The following is a 15997-nucleotide window of genomic DNA, read 5'->3' as shown; positions in this document are numbered from 1 at the left end:
TTGTTTGATGAGATGTCTTTCATATACTTTGCTAGATATATTCCTACATATTTTTATTGCTATAAAATAACAACAACAAAAATTTTTAAATAGTTTCTAATCAGCTATACAGATATAGAGATCCCAGGGCAGTGGGAAGTAAGGCAGGGAAGGACATGGAGCCAGTACAGGGTGCAGTGAGGAATAAATGGCCCGGTTATAGGCAGCAGAGAGACAAGATCAGGTTTATGTTTTAAAGAGCTCTTTGCCAGCAGTGCGAAGAATGAACTGGAATGGATAGGGCAAATTGGGCACTCCTAGAGGGTCAGGAGGCTAACTGCAGACGTTGAGGTGAGTCCTGGAATTGAGTTGGTCCTAAGAATTAGAGTGACTGAGAGAGATCAAGAGTGACTGATTGGCCACGTGAGCACCTGACCAGGTGCCTTTGTGAGGGACCGAAGTTTCCTTTGTAAGGAAACTTAGAACCATCGCATTGACCAAAAGCTGACAACTTCTCAGATGCAGGGCTATAAGGTCAACCGAAGTGAAGCTGGAGGAGACACGAGGCGTGAGTGCCCTCGGCTGGCAGCCAGTCTCCGGCTAGGTCGCAGAGGCATAGGGCTGGGGGAGAAAGTTTTAAGGATTAAAGGGGTCTGGGCCGCCTTGGCACGCAAAGGCTTCTGAGCTGGGGTCTGTGAGTAGCGCGGAAAGGAGTTTCCTAACCTCATCCAATCAGAACGGCAGAGCCCTCCTTCCGTCGCCTTGGCAACGGGACGCTAAGGCGCTAGGCAGACAAAGTGGCGGTTTGGATCGCGCCCTGGGGAATCTTATCATGTCACGACCGAAGGTAGGCTAGCCCCTCGATCCAGATGGTTCATCGTCCCTAGAGAGGGAGAGAAATAGCAGAGGGGTTCAGAAGTTGAGGAGTCCTCGTGGAGGGATTCCCGTTAGCAAGGAAGAAAATTACGCGTTCAGAGAAAAAACTACAAGTCCCGGCATTCTGGGCAACGCCGGAGTTTCAGCGCGAGTTTGAGAAACCTGGTTTGCAAGCCAGAAATTTATGAAACTCTAGGATTCTAAACTGGAGAAGGAAATGGCAACCCACTCCAGTATTCTCGCCTGGAGAATCCCAGCGATGGGGGAGCCTGGTGGGCTGCCGTCTATGGGATCGCAGAGAGTCGGACACGACTGAAGCGACTTAGCAGCAGCAGGATTCTAAACTATAGTCAGCGAATTCTGTGACTCCGTGGAAAGCTCAGAATTACGGATTTCCTGGCTTGGAAAAGCTCTTTAGAGATCTATTTACCTCGTCGGCTGCTTGCAACTCTCTCGTCTATCCATCCCCCAAATGCTCATTAGTGTTTTTTTCCGAGGCCAGGAGAAGGAAATGGCAACCCACTCCAGTGTTCTTGCCTGGAGAATCCTAGGGACGGGGGAAGCCTGGTGGGCTTCAGTCTATGGTTTCGCACAGATTCGGACACGACTGAAGCGGCTTAGCAGCAGCAGCAGCCCAGAACTAGCCAATGGAGAGGTGAAACGGACAAGCCCCTGCCCTCTAGTAGTGCACAGACCAACGCCCCCATTTCAAAAGTGGTTCAGTTCAGTTCAGTTCAGTCGCTCAGTCGTGTCCGACTCTCTGCGACCCCATGAATCACAACACGCCAGGCCTCCCTGTCCATCACCAACTCCTGGAGTTCACTCAAACTCATGTCCATCGAGTCGGTGATGCCATCCAGACATCTCATTCTCTGTCGTCCCCGTCTCCTCCCACCCCCAGTCCCTCCCAGCATCAGACTCTTTTCCAGTGAGTCAACTCGTCGCATGAGGTGGCCAAAGTATTGGAGTTTCAGCTTTAGCATCAGTCCTTCCAATGAACACCCAGGATTGATCTCCTTTGCAATGGACTGGTTGGATCTCCTGGCAGTCCAAGGGACTCTCAAGAGTCTTCTCCAGCACCACAGTTCAGAAGCATCAATTCTTCACTGCTCAGTTTTCTTCACAGTCCAACTCTCATATCCATACATGACCACGGGAAAAACCATAGCCTTGACTAGAGGGACCTTGGTTGGCAAAGTAATGTCTCTGCTTTTTAATATGCTGTCTAGGTTGGTCATAACTTTCCTTCCAAGGAGTAAGCATCTTTTAATTTCCTGGCTGCAATCAGCATCTGCAATGATTTTGGAGCCCCCAAAAATAAAGTCTGACACTGTTTCCACTGTTTTTCCATGTATTTCCTATGAAGTGATGGGACTAGATGCCATGATCTTCGTTTTCTGAATGTTGAGCTTCAAGCCAACTTTTTCACTCTCCTCTTTCACTTTCATCAAGAGGCTTTTGAGTTCCTCTTCATTTTCTGCCATAAGGGTGGTGTCATCTGCATATCTGAGGTTATTGATATTTCTCCCAGCAATCTTGATTCCAGCTTGTGCTTCTTCCAGCCCAGCATTCCTCATGATGTACTCTGCATTTAAGTTAAATAAGCAGAGTGACAATATACAGCCTTGACGTACTCCTTTTCCTATTTGGAACCAGTCTGTTTTTCCATGTACAGTTCTGACTGTTGCTTCATGCTTCCTGCATACATGTTTCTCAAGAGGCAGGTCAGGTGGTCTGGTATTCCCATCTCTTTCAGAATGTTCCAGTTTATTGTGATCCACACAGTCAAAGGCTTTGGCATAGTCAATGAAGCAGAAATAGTTGTTTTTCTGGAACTCTCTTGCTTTCTCCATGGTCCAGCGGATGTTGGCGATTTGATCTCTGGTGCCTCTGCCTTTTCTAAAACCTGCTTGAACATCAAAAGTGGTAGCGATTTCTAATCTGGGCAAGATTAGACCCAGAGAAAAGAATGAATTACTCTAGAATTCAGCTGTCCCACCCCGGCCTGCTCCTTACCCTGTGTTCCACCTCCGAAGAATGGCACTTTCATTTCCTTATTTCGATCCCTGGGTTGGGAAGATGCCCTGGAGAAGGGAATGGCTACCCACGGACTGGAGAATTCCAAGGACTGTAAGAGTCGGACACGACTGAGTCACTTTCACTTTCAGAGCAAAAAAATAAGTGATTATCTTGGGCCCACCCAAATAATCCAGGATAGTCTCTATTTTCAAGTCAGTTGATTCCAAACCGTAATTCCACCTGAAACCTTAATTTCCCTTTGCATGCAATCCCAAGTGGCACAGTGGTAAAGAATCCCACCTGCCAATGCAGGAGACGTTGGAGAAATGGGTTCCATCCCTGGGTCAGGAAGATTCCCTGGAGTAGGAAATGGTTACCCACTCCAGTATTCTTGCCTGGAAAGCTCCGTAGACAGAGGAGCCTGGCTGGCTACAGTCCCTGGGGTCCCAAAGAATTGGTCATCACTGAACATACACACACCTAACATATTTACAGGTTCTGGGGATTAGGACATGGACACATTTTGAGGGAGCTTTATTCTGTTTACCATCAAATAATTGGAAAGTGAAAATTTACAATGCATCACAAAATCAAATGTCTAAAAATAAATGTAATTAAACATGTTCAAGACTTCTATACTGAAAACTAGAAAACAGTGGAAAGAAAGTGAAAACTTAGATCAATAGAGATAGACCATATTCTTGGAATAATGCACTCAATCATTTATGATGTCACTTCTTCCAAAAATGATCTGTACATTCATTATAATCCCAATAAAAATACCAATATACTCTTTTGATAGAAGTTAGCAAGCGGATCCTAAAATTAATACTGAAGTCCAGAGGACCTCAATTTGTAAAGACAATCTTGAAAAAATTGGACTTGCTCGACTTGATTTCAAGATTTACTAGAAAACTATGGTAGTTAAGGCAGTGTGGTAGGGACATAAGAATAGACAAATAAGTCAATAAAACAAAGTAGAATCCAGAGATAGACCCACATATACATAGCCAATTGAATTTTGACAGAAGAGGCAAGACAATTCAGTGAGAAATGGGAAATTTTTTTCAAGCAGACTCTGGAGCAACTGTGTAAACATACATAAACATGTGAAAATATAAAAGATATTATGAAAAAAAGATTAGAACACTTGACTAGAGGAATTAGAGGGGCTTGATTGAAACAGGATAAAATTACCCTTGCTTTTGTGGGGGGCTTACTTCTGCAGGTTTTGTAAAACAGTAACCTCTAGCCCTTTCTACTGGCTTTTTGAGGGGTAGCATTGTGTAGTAGGGGCTTCCCTGATAGCTTAGCTGGTAAAGAATTCACCTGCAGTGGAGGAGACCCAGTTTGATTCCTGGGTCAGGAAGATGCTCTGGAGAAGGGATAAGCTACCCACTCCAGTATTCTTGGGTTTCCCTGGTGGCTCATATGGTAAACAATCTGCCTGCAATGCAGGAGAACTGGGTTCGATCCCTGAGTTGGAAAGATCCCCTGGAGGAGGGCATGGCAACTCACTCCAGTATTCTTTCCTGAAGAATCTCCATGGAGAGAGGAGCCTGGTGGGCTACAGGCCATGGGGTCACAAAGAGTCGGACATGACTGAGCAACTAAGCACAGCACAGCACACCATTGTGTGGTAGGCAGAATTCTAAAATGGCCCCCAAGATTCCCACCTTGGGTGTACACACCTTGTATAATGCCCTCCCCTTGAGTATCGATGGAGCCTGTGGCTTTGATGGGATAGTTATTACCATGTTATATGAGCCTCCATCATAGCCAACGTGGAGTGGGAGAAGGGTTGGAATCAAAGGGATATGCTTTTGTTGGCTGGAAGAAAGCAAACATCCATGTCTTGAACTGCCTAAGGGGGCCTCTAGGAGCTGAAAGCAGTCCCAACCAAGGACTAGCAAATAAACAGGGACCTCAGTTTTACAACCCCAAATAACAGTTCTGCCAACAATCTGGATGATCTTGGAAGAGCACCCGAAGCCCTAGAGGAGAAACATAACCACAGTCATCACCTTGATGGTAGCCTTTGCAAGACCCGAGCAGAAGATCCAGCTAAGATGTGCCCAGACTGACTCCAGGTCCAAGGAAGCTGTGGGACATAGATCTGCACTGCTTTAAGCTACCATGTTTGTGGTAATTTCTTATGCGGCAATAGAAAACTAACACAGATGGCGCATCTATCCAAGGTACATAGGTCATCTTGCATAAGACCAACTTCTGATTCTCCTTTAGGGATCAGTCATACCAGGACTGAGGATCAAACTGTTTTGGACACAGCTGTAGGGGAATAACACCTCAAATACCCTTTGAGGATTTTGAAGGTCCATTTTGAGTCAAAGCAATTAACATTGCTCTGAGTCATTAACCCAGCTCCTCCTGAATCATGGGTCTAATCAAACATTCAATGTTACAGAAGGTCCAGATCCTACAGAGTTCAGCCCTCATACTGGGGTTCATAGTTGGACATTTGAAACACTGAAAACTGGGTATTCACTATATGGTCATATCTGTTGTAAGCCTAGAGTGACGTAGACCCTTGGATCCTTGGGGATTCATTCCAAGGACCAAGTTTCTGGGTACATGCTAACATGAGAACTTTGCCAGGCCAAACATTCCTGTCATAGCATCTGTGCAGTGCTGAGTCTGATAGTTTGAACATTTTAATATCTGCAGTAAGTTGAGCTGGAAAAACAGGATGGAAATGCATAAAATTATATCACTTTCATTTTCTCATTGCAGAATCAAAATTACAAGGGCCATGGATTGCCAAAAGGAAAAGAACGGTGAGTGGTCCCACCCAGTCCAATAAACCCAGAACTAATTGCTGCCTTCCTTCCTTCCTTCCCTTTGTCCATCTCTCCTTTCCCCCTTCTTTACTTTGATAATGATAAGGATAATGATAATAAACAATTAGCAAGCACTTGCTAGGCCCTGGGCTTCTTGCTTCACTTGCTTATCTCAATGAATCCTGACCACAACTCTATGAAGTAGATACTACTGTTCTGTCCATTTTACAGAGGGGGAGACTGAAACTTGGAGAAGCTGTTACTTGCTCAAGATTGTAGGATCTGTTAGTGGCAGAGCTTGTTGGACTCCACAGACCATGTTGTATCTGTGTTCCCTTGCCTCATTCAACAACCATGTGAAGTGGACTTGATAACTCAAATGACAAATCCATTCTAAACTTCTGCACCACTCTGCAATAGTAACGTGGGTGCAGAACTCAGCACCTTTTTGGATTTCTTAAACAGAATCCACATGCACAAACAGGAGTGAGCAATGCAGACTTTACTGAAGGTTTTTGTGGGGAGTTAAGGAGGTAGTTACATTGCACACACCATGGCAATTCTTTTAGAATTTTCTCATTTCATTTAGATATTTCTATTTTTTGTAAAGTCCTTCCTGACTACACCATTACTGGGGAGGGCACGCATGGTCTCTGAACTTTCTCTCATGCAGCGCCCATCTTCTTTGCTTTCTGTCTATATGTACTGACTCCTTTCCACCAATTTTAAACCTTTCACTCTTGCACACAGAGTGATTCCACTGTGTTTCAGATCCTGGCCCCAAACTTACACGTCTGCTCCCATCTCAACAAAACAAAGAGCACTTCTGATAACAGAACCCATCCATCTGTTTTATTCAGCTCAGTTCAGTTCAGTCACTCAGTTGTGTCTGACTCTTTCTGACCCCATGGACAGCAGCATGCCAGGCTTCCCTGTCTATCAACAACAACTGTTGGTGATATATGTTGCTATGGATTTCATATATGTTATATTGTTTGATATTATCCTGTAAGGTGCTGAGATCTGTTCTTCTAAATTTTTTCTTTCTCTAATTCAGATTGAATAATTTCTATTGTCCTGTCTTCAAATTTACTATCTTAATTGTTTTCTAGCTTTACTGAGATGTAATTGACATATAGTATTGTATGAATTTAAAGTGTATAATGTGATGATTTGGTACACATATATATTGTAAAATGTGTACCACAAAAAGGTTAATCAACACACCCTTCACCTCACATAGTTACCATTTTGTTGTTGTTGTTATGGTGAGAACACTTAAGATCTACTGTTAACAGTATAGTTACCATGCTATTCATTAGATCCTCAGAATTCATTTCTCTTATAACTGGAAATTTGTACCCTTTGACTAACATTACTGTCCTTTCTTCGATAATGTTCAATCCCCTGTTAAAGTTATCCTATGAATTTTTAATTTCAGATACTGTAATTTTCAGTTTTAGATTTTTCCATCTTGGTTCCTTTTTAGATTTTCAATATCTTTTCTGCAATAACTCATATATTTACTTATTATATCCATCTTTTCATATAAATTCTTTAACATATTTATAGTATCTGTATAAAGTCTTAATCTAATAACTCCAGTAATTGGGTCATTTATGAGTTTATCTCAATTGACTGTTTTTCCTCTTGATTATGCATAACATTTTTCTGCTTTATTATTGCATGTCTTGTATTTTTTGTAGTCCATTCTGCACATTATGTGTAAAAAATAGTGAAGACAAAAAAATTACACACACCCACTTATATTTGTGTACATGTGTTTGTGTACAAGCACACATCCTTTTATTATACTTTGCTTTGTTGCACTTTACAGATACTATGCTTTTTTTTTTACAAATTGAAGGCTTGTGGCAACCCTACAGGGACCAAGTCTATTTGTGCTGTTTTCCAGCAGAATTTTCTGCCTTTGTGTCTGTGTAATGCTTTGGTAATTTATGAGAATCTATGATCATTGATCTTTGATGTTACTATTACACCCCACTGAAGACTCAAATGACAGCATTTTTTAAAACAAATTAAGTATTTTTAAAATTTTTTATTTACATATTTATTTCTTCATTTCATTTTTTGTTGTGCTAGGTCTTCGTTGCTGCACATGGGCTTTCTCTAGTTGTGGCCAGTGGGGACGACTCTTCGTTGTGATGCTCGGGCTTCTCTTGCTGCTGAGCACAGGCTCTAGGCATGTGGGCTTCAGTGTTGTGGATCAAGGGCTTAGTTGCTCCAAAGCATGTGGGATCTTCTGAGACCAGGGGTCGAAATCGTGTACCCTGCATTGGTAGGCAGATTCTTAACCACTGGACCACCAGGGAAGTCCCAGCAATAAAATGTTTTTAAATTAAGATATGTCCATTTTTAAAGAGACACAGTGCTATTGCACACTTAACAGACTACAGTATAAACATAACTTGTTAAATGCACTGGGAGCATGGGTTGGATCAAAGCTTTAATACACTGACTTCATCCCGAGCCTAGCCTCCTGTACTGCCATTTTGAGCTTGTTAGTATCTGACCTGGGAGAAGATTGGACTGCAGTTTTTTGTTTGTTTGTTTGATTGTTTTTGTTTACTTTGGGATTCAACTCTGGCAGGGCTGCTGGAATGCAAGCACCATGTACAGAAGTCTGGGTTTTCTCTCGGCTTTACTGTTTTCTATAGTTAGTGCTCCTTTCTTAAGCAAATTTGCCAGAATCTGGCATTATTTCATTTGGTTTTGGAAAGGACTCTTCCAGATTTTTATCCACCCTACATGTTGTCTGGGCTGTGCCGTGCTTAGTCACTCAGTCTGACTCTACGCGACCTCCATGGACTGTAGCCTGCCAGTCTCCTCTGTCCATGGGGATTCTCTAGGTAAGAATACTGGAGTGGGTTGCCATACCCTCCTCCAGGGGATCTTCCTGACCCAGGGATAGAACCCAGGTCTCCTGCATTGCAGGTGGATTCTTTATACTGTCTGAGCCACCAGGGAAACCCAAGAATACTGGAGTGGGTAGCCTGTCCCTTCTCCAGGGGATTTTCTCGACCCAGGAATTGAACTGGGGTCTCCTGCATTGCAGACAGATTCTTTACCAGCTGAGCTACCAGGGAAGCCCACATGTTGTCTGCTGCTGCTGGTAAGTCGCTTCAGTCGTGTCTGACTCTGTGCGACCTCATAGACTGCAGCCCACCAGGCTCCGCCATCCCAGGGATTCTCCAGGCAAGAACACTGGAGTGGGTTGCCATTTCCTTCTCCAATGTGTGAAAGTGAAAGTGAAGTCGCTCAGTCGTGTCCGACCCTTAGCAACCCCATGGACTGCAGCCTACCAGGCTCTTCTGTCCATGGGATTCTCCAGGCAAGAGTACTGGAGTGGGTTGCCATTGCCTTCTCCGCACATGTTGTCTAAGCTCAGCTAATTTCTCCTGGCACCGCAAAGTTTATCTTCCACCGCTGGCATTGTTCCCTCACTTGTCCAACCCAGACCCAGATCTGGAAACTGCTGCATCTTTTCTGTTCCTCCACGAAGGCCTTGTTTCTCTCTGGAATTAGTTTGTCAAGTTTTCTTTTGTCTATTGCTCTCCACCATGAACGAGGACACTTATTCTATGCATTGTTTTCTCATTGTTACTATAGTATTGAAACTCTTTCACATCATTTTATATCATAACTAAAAGCAGAAGTCCTTTTTATCATAATTTGCATTTCTTGGTTATTGATAAGGTTGAGTATATTTTAACATGTTTGTTAGTCATTTAAGTTTCCTGTGCTATTAATTTGGGCTTCCCTGGTGGCTCAGCAGTAGAGAATCCGTCTGCAATGCAGGAGATGCAGGTGCTATCCCTGGGTCAGGAAAATCCTTTGGAGAAGGAAATGGCAACCCACTTCTGTATTTTTGCCTGGGAAATCCCATGGACAGAGGAGCCTAGGGGGGCTATAGTTAAGTTTTAAATAAACTATGAGGTCTAAGGGACTTCTCTGGTGATCCAGTGGTTAAGAATTTGCCTGCCAATGCAGGGGACACAGGTTCAATCCCTGGTCTAGAAAGAGCCTGTATGCCAAGGAGCAACTAAGTCAAAGCTCTACAACAAGAGAAACCTCTGCAAGGAGAAACCTGTGCTCCACAATGAAGAGTAGCCTGCACACAGCATCAAAGACCTAGCACAGCCAAAAATAAATAAATTATTTAATTAAATAAAATTAATTTTTAAAACTAGTTCACACAATAAAGTATGAGGTATAAGTCTACATTCATATTTTGCATATGCATATCAAATTGCTCCAGCACCATTTATTGAAAAGGCTATTCTTCCTCCATTTAATTGATTTTGTTCATTTGTCAAAATGTAGTTGGGCATATTTGTGTGGGTCTATTTCCTTGTTCTTTTTTCTCTTCTCTAGGTCTCTGTATCTCTTTTTCTGTGAATACCACACAGTCTTGATTATTGTAGCTACATAATGTTTTAAAATTGATTAGACTGATTTACCCCACAGATTGATTATATTCTTTGCAGCCGAAGATGGAGAAGCTCTATACAGTCAGCAAAAACAAGACCAGGAGCTGACTGTGGCTCAGATCATGAACTCCTTATTGCAAAATTCAGACTTAAATTGAAGAAAGTAGGGAAACCACTAGATCATTCAGGTATGACCTAAATCAAATCCCTTATGATTATACAGTGGAAGTGACAAATAGATTCAAGGGATTAGATTTGATAGAGTGCCTGAAGAACTATGAACGGAGTTCAGGAGGCAGTGATCAAGACCATGCCCAAGGAAAAGAATTGCAAAAAGGCAAAATGGTTGCCTTTCATCACTACAAACAAAGCTAGTGGAGGTGATGGAATTACAGCTGAGCTATTTCAAATCCTAAAAATATGATGTTGTTAAAGTGCTGCACTCAATATGCCAGCAAATTTGGAAATCTCAGCAGTGGCCACAGGACTGGAAAAGATCAGTTTTCATTCCCGTCCCAAAGAAAGGCAATGCCAAAGAAAGTTCAAATTACTGCACAATTGTACTCATCTCACACGCTAGCAAAACAATGCTCAAAATTCTCCAAGCGGGGCTTCAACAGTATGTGAACCGAGAACTTCCAGAAGTTCAAGCTGGATTTAGAAAAGGCAGAGGAACCAACGATCAAATTGCCAACATCCATTGGATCATAGAAAAAGCAAGAGAGTTCCAGAAAAACATCTACTTCTGCTTTATTGACTATGCCAGAGCCTTTGACTGTGTGGATCACAACAAACTATGAAAAATTCTTAAAGTGATGGGAGTACCAGACCATCTTACCTGCCTCCTGAGAAATCTGTACTCAGGTCAAGAAGCAACAGTTAGAACCGGACATGGAACAACAGACTGGTTCCAAATCAGGAAAGGAGTTCATCAAGGCTGTATATTATCACCCTGCTTATTTAATTTCTATGCAGAATACATCATGCGAAATGCTGGGCTGGATGAAGCACAAGCTGGAATCAAGATTGCCAGGAGAAATATCAATAACCTCAGATACACAGATGACACCACTCTTATGGGGGAAAGTGAATTAGAGCTAAAAAAACCTCTTGATGAAAGTGAAAGAGCAGAGTGAAAAAGCTGGCTTAAAACTCAACATTCAAAAAACTAAGATCATGGCATCGGGTCCCATCACTTCATGGGAAGTAGATGGGAAAACAATGGAAAAAGTGACAGACTTTATTTTCCTGGGTTCCAAAATCACTGTAGATGATGACTGCAGCCATGGAATTAAAAGACACTTGTTCCTTGGAAGAAAAGCTATGACCAACCTAGACAGCATATTTAAAAGCACAGACATTACTTTGCCAACCAAGGTCTGTCTAGTCAAGGCTATGGTTTTTCCAGTAATCATGTGTGGATGAGAGAGTTGGACTATAAAGAAAGCTGAGTGCCAAAGAATTGATGCTTTTGAACTGTGGTGTTGGTGAAGACTCTTGAGAGTCCCTTGGACTGCAAGGAGATCCAACCAGTCCATCCTAAAGGAAATCAGTCCTGATATTCATTGGAAGGACTGATGCTGGAGCTGAAGTTCCAATACTTTGGCTTCCTGATGAGAAGAATGGACTCACTGGAAAAGACCCTGATTCTGGAAAGGTTGAAGCCATGAGGAGAAGGGGACGATAGAGGATGAGATGGTTGGAAGGCATCACCAACTCGATGGACGTGAGTTTGAGCAAGCTCCGGGACTTGGTGATGAACAGGAAGCCTGGTGTGCTGCAGTCCATGGGGTCGCAAAGAGTTGGACATGACTGAGCAACTGAACTGAACTGTACTGAAGTGACCCCACTTTATTCTTCTTTTCAAATTTGTTTTAGATATTCTAGTTCTAATATCTTTGTGTGTTTGTGTGTGCTCAGTTGCTTAGTCATGTCTGACTCTCTGCAACCCCATGGACTGTAGCCCGCCAGGCCCCTCTGTCCATGGAATTTTTCAGACAGGAATACTGGAGTGGTTTGCTATTTCTTTCTCCAAGGGTCTTCCCAAACTACAGATCAAACCTGAATCTCTTGTGTCTCCTGCATTGGCAGGCAAATTCCTTACCATTGAACCACCAGGGAAGCCATTCTAATATTTTTGCCTTTCCACATATATTTTAGAATTATCCTGCAAAAAAATCTCATTAGGATTTTGATCCCAGGAATCACATTAAATCTGCACACCAATTTGGGAAGAATTGACACCTTTACTGAGTCTTCCAATCTATGTACATGGTACAGTTCTCTATTTATTTAGATCTTTGAATTTTTGCTTTTGTAGTTTTCAGTACATAAGTTCTGCACATGTTTTGTTAGATTTGCAAATATGCCTTTTTAAAAAGAAATTGTAAATTGTATTTTCAATTTCAGTGTTCATGTGCTGATTGATAATATATAGAAGCATAACTGATTTTTGAATATACATTTTATATCCTGTGATCTCACTAATCTCACCTATTAGTTCATGAATTGTTTCTTAGATTCCTTGGGAAGTTTTACATAGTCATCTACAAAAAGGGACAATTTCTTTCTTCCTTCCTGATGTACATCACTTTTCTTGCCTTCTTGAACTGTCTAGAACTTCTGGTGCTATGTTGAATAAGAGTAGTGAAAGTATACATCTTTGATTTTTTTCCTGGGTTCCTCATATGCTCTTCAAATGTGTCCTTAGCCACTCATTGAAACATTTTTCTGATAGTTGCTTTAGAAAATTTGTCACATAACTCTAACGCATCTGCCATTTTGGCATGGGTATTAGCCACATTGAGATTTTCTTGATTCTTGGTGTGACAATTGATTTCCAATTGAATCTTGAACATTTGGGGTATTATGCTGTAGAACTCTGGATCTTGTTTAAACCTTTTTTAGGTGACATTTTCTGACCCTGCTCTGGCCAGGGAAGGGGGTATGGTTCAGTTCAGTTCAGTTCAGTCGCTCAGTCGTGTTCGACTCTGCGACCCCATGAATCACAGCACACCAGGCCTCCCTGTCCCTCACCAACTCCTAGAGTTCACTCAAACTCATGTCCATCAAGTCGGTGATGCCATCCAGCCATCTCATTCTCTGTTGTCCCCGTCTCCTCCCACCCCCAATTCTTCCTAGCATCAGACTCTTTTCCAGTGAGTCAACTCGACGCACGAGGTGGCCAAAGTATTGGAGTTTCAGCTTTAGCAGGGGGTATGGTACCACCTCATTATTGTCATATAGGGTAGTCTAGTTTCCCCACTTGGCCTCCACTAACCCTTGAGGGTAGACGGGGCTCCTTCTTACTGCGGGGTGGAGTGGGAGTTCTGGCTCCACTCGGCCTCTTGCTGATTTCACCCTGGCTGGAAGTGCCTTGTTCCTGCTCCCCACCTGACCTACTCGAACATTACAGGAGGTGTAGCCTCATTACCACTGGGTGGTAGTGAAAGTCCTGACTCTTCACCAGGCCTCTGTTGACAGTCAACCCAAGGGAGAGGGGTGCCTCCTTACTGCCAGGTGGGGATGGAAGTCCAGGCACATGGTCTGGAAGGTGTGGGCATCTTACTACCACCTGCTAGTGATGAAAGTCTCGGCTCCATCTTTGACCTTCTCTGACACCAACCTATCCAGGTGTCTTGGGGGATGTTGGATGCCTTGTTCCAACCTGGTGGGAAGTCTAAGTTCCCCATTCAGCCTTTGCTAAGCCACAGAGTTGGCCAGAGTACAGAAGTTATTGTCTATGTCTTTCTTTCGTGGTTGGAGAGGGGGCTTTTATTGGAGCTTTTTTGTCTGTGCCCATTGGTGTTTCAGACTTGCCTGCTTCTTTCTCTCCACCTCTGGGACCTATGAGGCAAAAAGGAATTTACCACATGCAATTCTTTGGGTCCTGAGATCCTTAGCCAGTCAGTCTGCCTTCTTCTGTCCGCCTTTCAGTGTCTTCTTATGTTTGTTTTATATCTAATGCCCTAGGGTTGTAGTTTTCCTGGTAGGAGGAAGAGGGAAAATTATACCCATTGCATATTCTCAGATGAGTAACAGGGGGATTTGCAAATACTTATCACTTAATATGCTTCCCAAGTGGCACAGTGGCAAAGAATCCGCCTGCCAATGCAAAAGACATAGGAGGCACTGGTTCAGTCCCTGCATTGGGAAGATCCTTTGGAGAAGGAAATGGCCACCCACTCCAGTATTCTTGCCTGGAGGATTCCATGGACAGAGGAGCCTGGCGGACTGTAGTCAGTGGGTCTCGAAGAGTCGGACATGACTGAGCGACTGAGCACACACATAGCACACACCATTCAATATAAGAATTAGCAGTGGCATATGTAAAGCCACCAAACCATAGAAAGCACTGAAGAAAGTGGCTGCTATTGTTTTTCAATGATTCAAAGATTATGTAATTCTCAATTTGATTTTTTTTAAGTTTCATGCTATGATGCTAAATTCTGAAATTTGGTAATTCTGTTTTGGCATTACCAGGTATGGAATTAACATTTCTTCCTTTTCCTTTTTTCCTATCCCTGGCCCACCCTAGGGAAAGAGTTGATTCTGAGCAAATGTTCTGTTGCCTTTTCTTGCAGAGAGCAGAGAGCCTCAATCCGGTTCAAGACCACTCTTATGAATACTCTCATGGACGTCCTTCGCCACAGGCCAGGATGGGTGGAAGTCAAGGAGTAAGATCCCCCCTCCACCAGCCTCATCTCTCCTTCCCTTTGTCTCTCAGGTCCTTGTCTCCCTTTGTTTTTCTCCCAGTTCCCCTGGGTGGCCTCTGGGATTTGTTCCAATTTGGTTATGACAGGGGCCAATATTTATTTAGCATCCACAGTGTGTCAAGTGCATTACTGATGCCACCTCTGTCTTATTTAAGTCTCATAACCATCCAGAAAGAAGTGATTATGTTCAGAGATATTAAGCTAGTTGATTAAGATCACACAGAAAGTAAGTGTCAGTGTGGGGTTCAAAGCCAGTGCAATTTGACTATTCCACAGCCAGTGTCCTATTGATCTCTATGCATCCGTCGCAGACCCACAGGGTGAATTCTCCTGTGATAGCAGATCCTGGCATCTTACTAATTCTGTGACCCTGAACAAGTGTTTTGACCCCTAAACCTACATTTCTTCTTCTATATGGAGCCCTCTGGATACTGAGATGAATAAGCATAGAACCCCTGTCACCTAGTAGGTGCTAAAGTTAGTGAGGGTTAAGGTTTGGATGCATATAGCAGAGACACAAAGTAAAAGAGGCTTTGACTGACTAGAATTTATTTATCCCTCCCACTGAAGTCCAGACGTAGGAGGTTCAGAGATGGTATGGAAATGTGGGACCCATCTGCTTCCGTCTTTCCACTCTGCTATTTTTTGAATGAGGCCTTCAGTCTCATGGTCTGAGGTGAGGCTCCTGCACTTTCCAAGCAGCAGGAAGTAAGAAGGAGACAAGAAAAGGCTTGTCCTACTCTTGAAGGATGCAACTCAGAAGCCTCTCCCATTTCACTGGCCAGAACTTAGTCATGTGGCCACAACTAGCACAAGGGAATCTGGAAGATGTAAGCTTGCATTTTCCCAAGTAAATGTTGAGAATCCTATGACTGTAGGAAAAGGAGAGAATACCAATGAGGGCTGAGGGCAACCAGCTGCCTTGCCAAGGTCCTCAATAAATATTTGTTGTATAACAGTAGCTAACTGAGCGACTGAACTGAACTGAACTGAACTGAAGCCTGCTGGACACTCTTCAGCACTTAACATGCACGACCTCTTTGAATAATCCCAGCAAATCTTCCAGTAGATGCTATTATTATCCCTGTTTTCTTGAGGAGAAAAATTAGACAAAAAGAATTAAAAAAAAACAAACCATGAGGTCATTCATCTTGTAAGG

General features: G+C 43.0%; 1 protein-coding gene across 3 annotated transcripts in view; it reads left to right on the top strand.

Moving 5' to 3' along the window:
- Positions 1-776: 776 nt before the first annotated feature.
- The window catches only part of TTLL9 (tubulin tyrosine ligase like 9), a 50293-nt gene continuing 35072 nt past the window's right edge, over positions 777-15997 (top strand). For all 3 annotated transcript variants that reach the window (XM_055435190.2, XM_055435182.2, XM_055435166.2), the window contains exons 1-3: positions 777-826; positions 5626-5669; positions 14707-14799. In XM_055435190.2, the coding sequence (XP_055291165.1) occupies positions 812-826; positions 5626-5669; positions 14707-14799 (152 nt within the window). In that variant the 5' untranslated portion in view covers positions 777-811. The remainder of the gene's footprint in view (positions 827-5625; positions 5670-14706; positions 14800-15997) is intronic.

Source organism: Moschus berezovskii, chromosome 15, assembly GCF_049115385.1.
Source record: "Moschus berezovskii isolate FMDL1 chromosome 15, NW_MosBer_1.0, whole genome shotgun sequence".
Classification (NCBI taxonomy): Eukaryota; Metazoa; Chordata; class Mammalia; order Artiodactyla; family Moschidae; genus Moschus; species Moschus berezovskii.
This window is presented reverse-complemented; position numbering and strand designations above follow the sequence as displayed.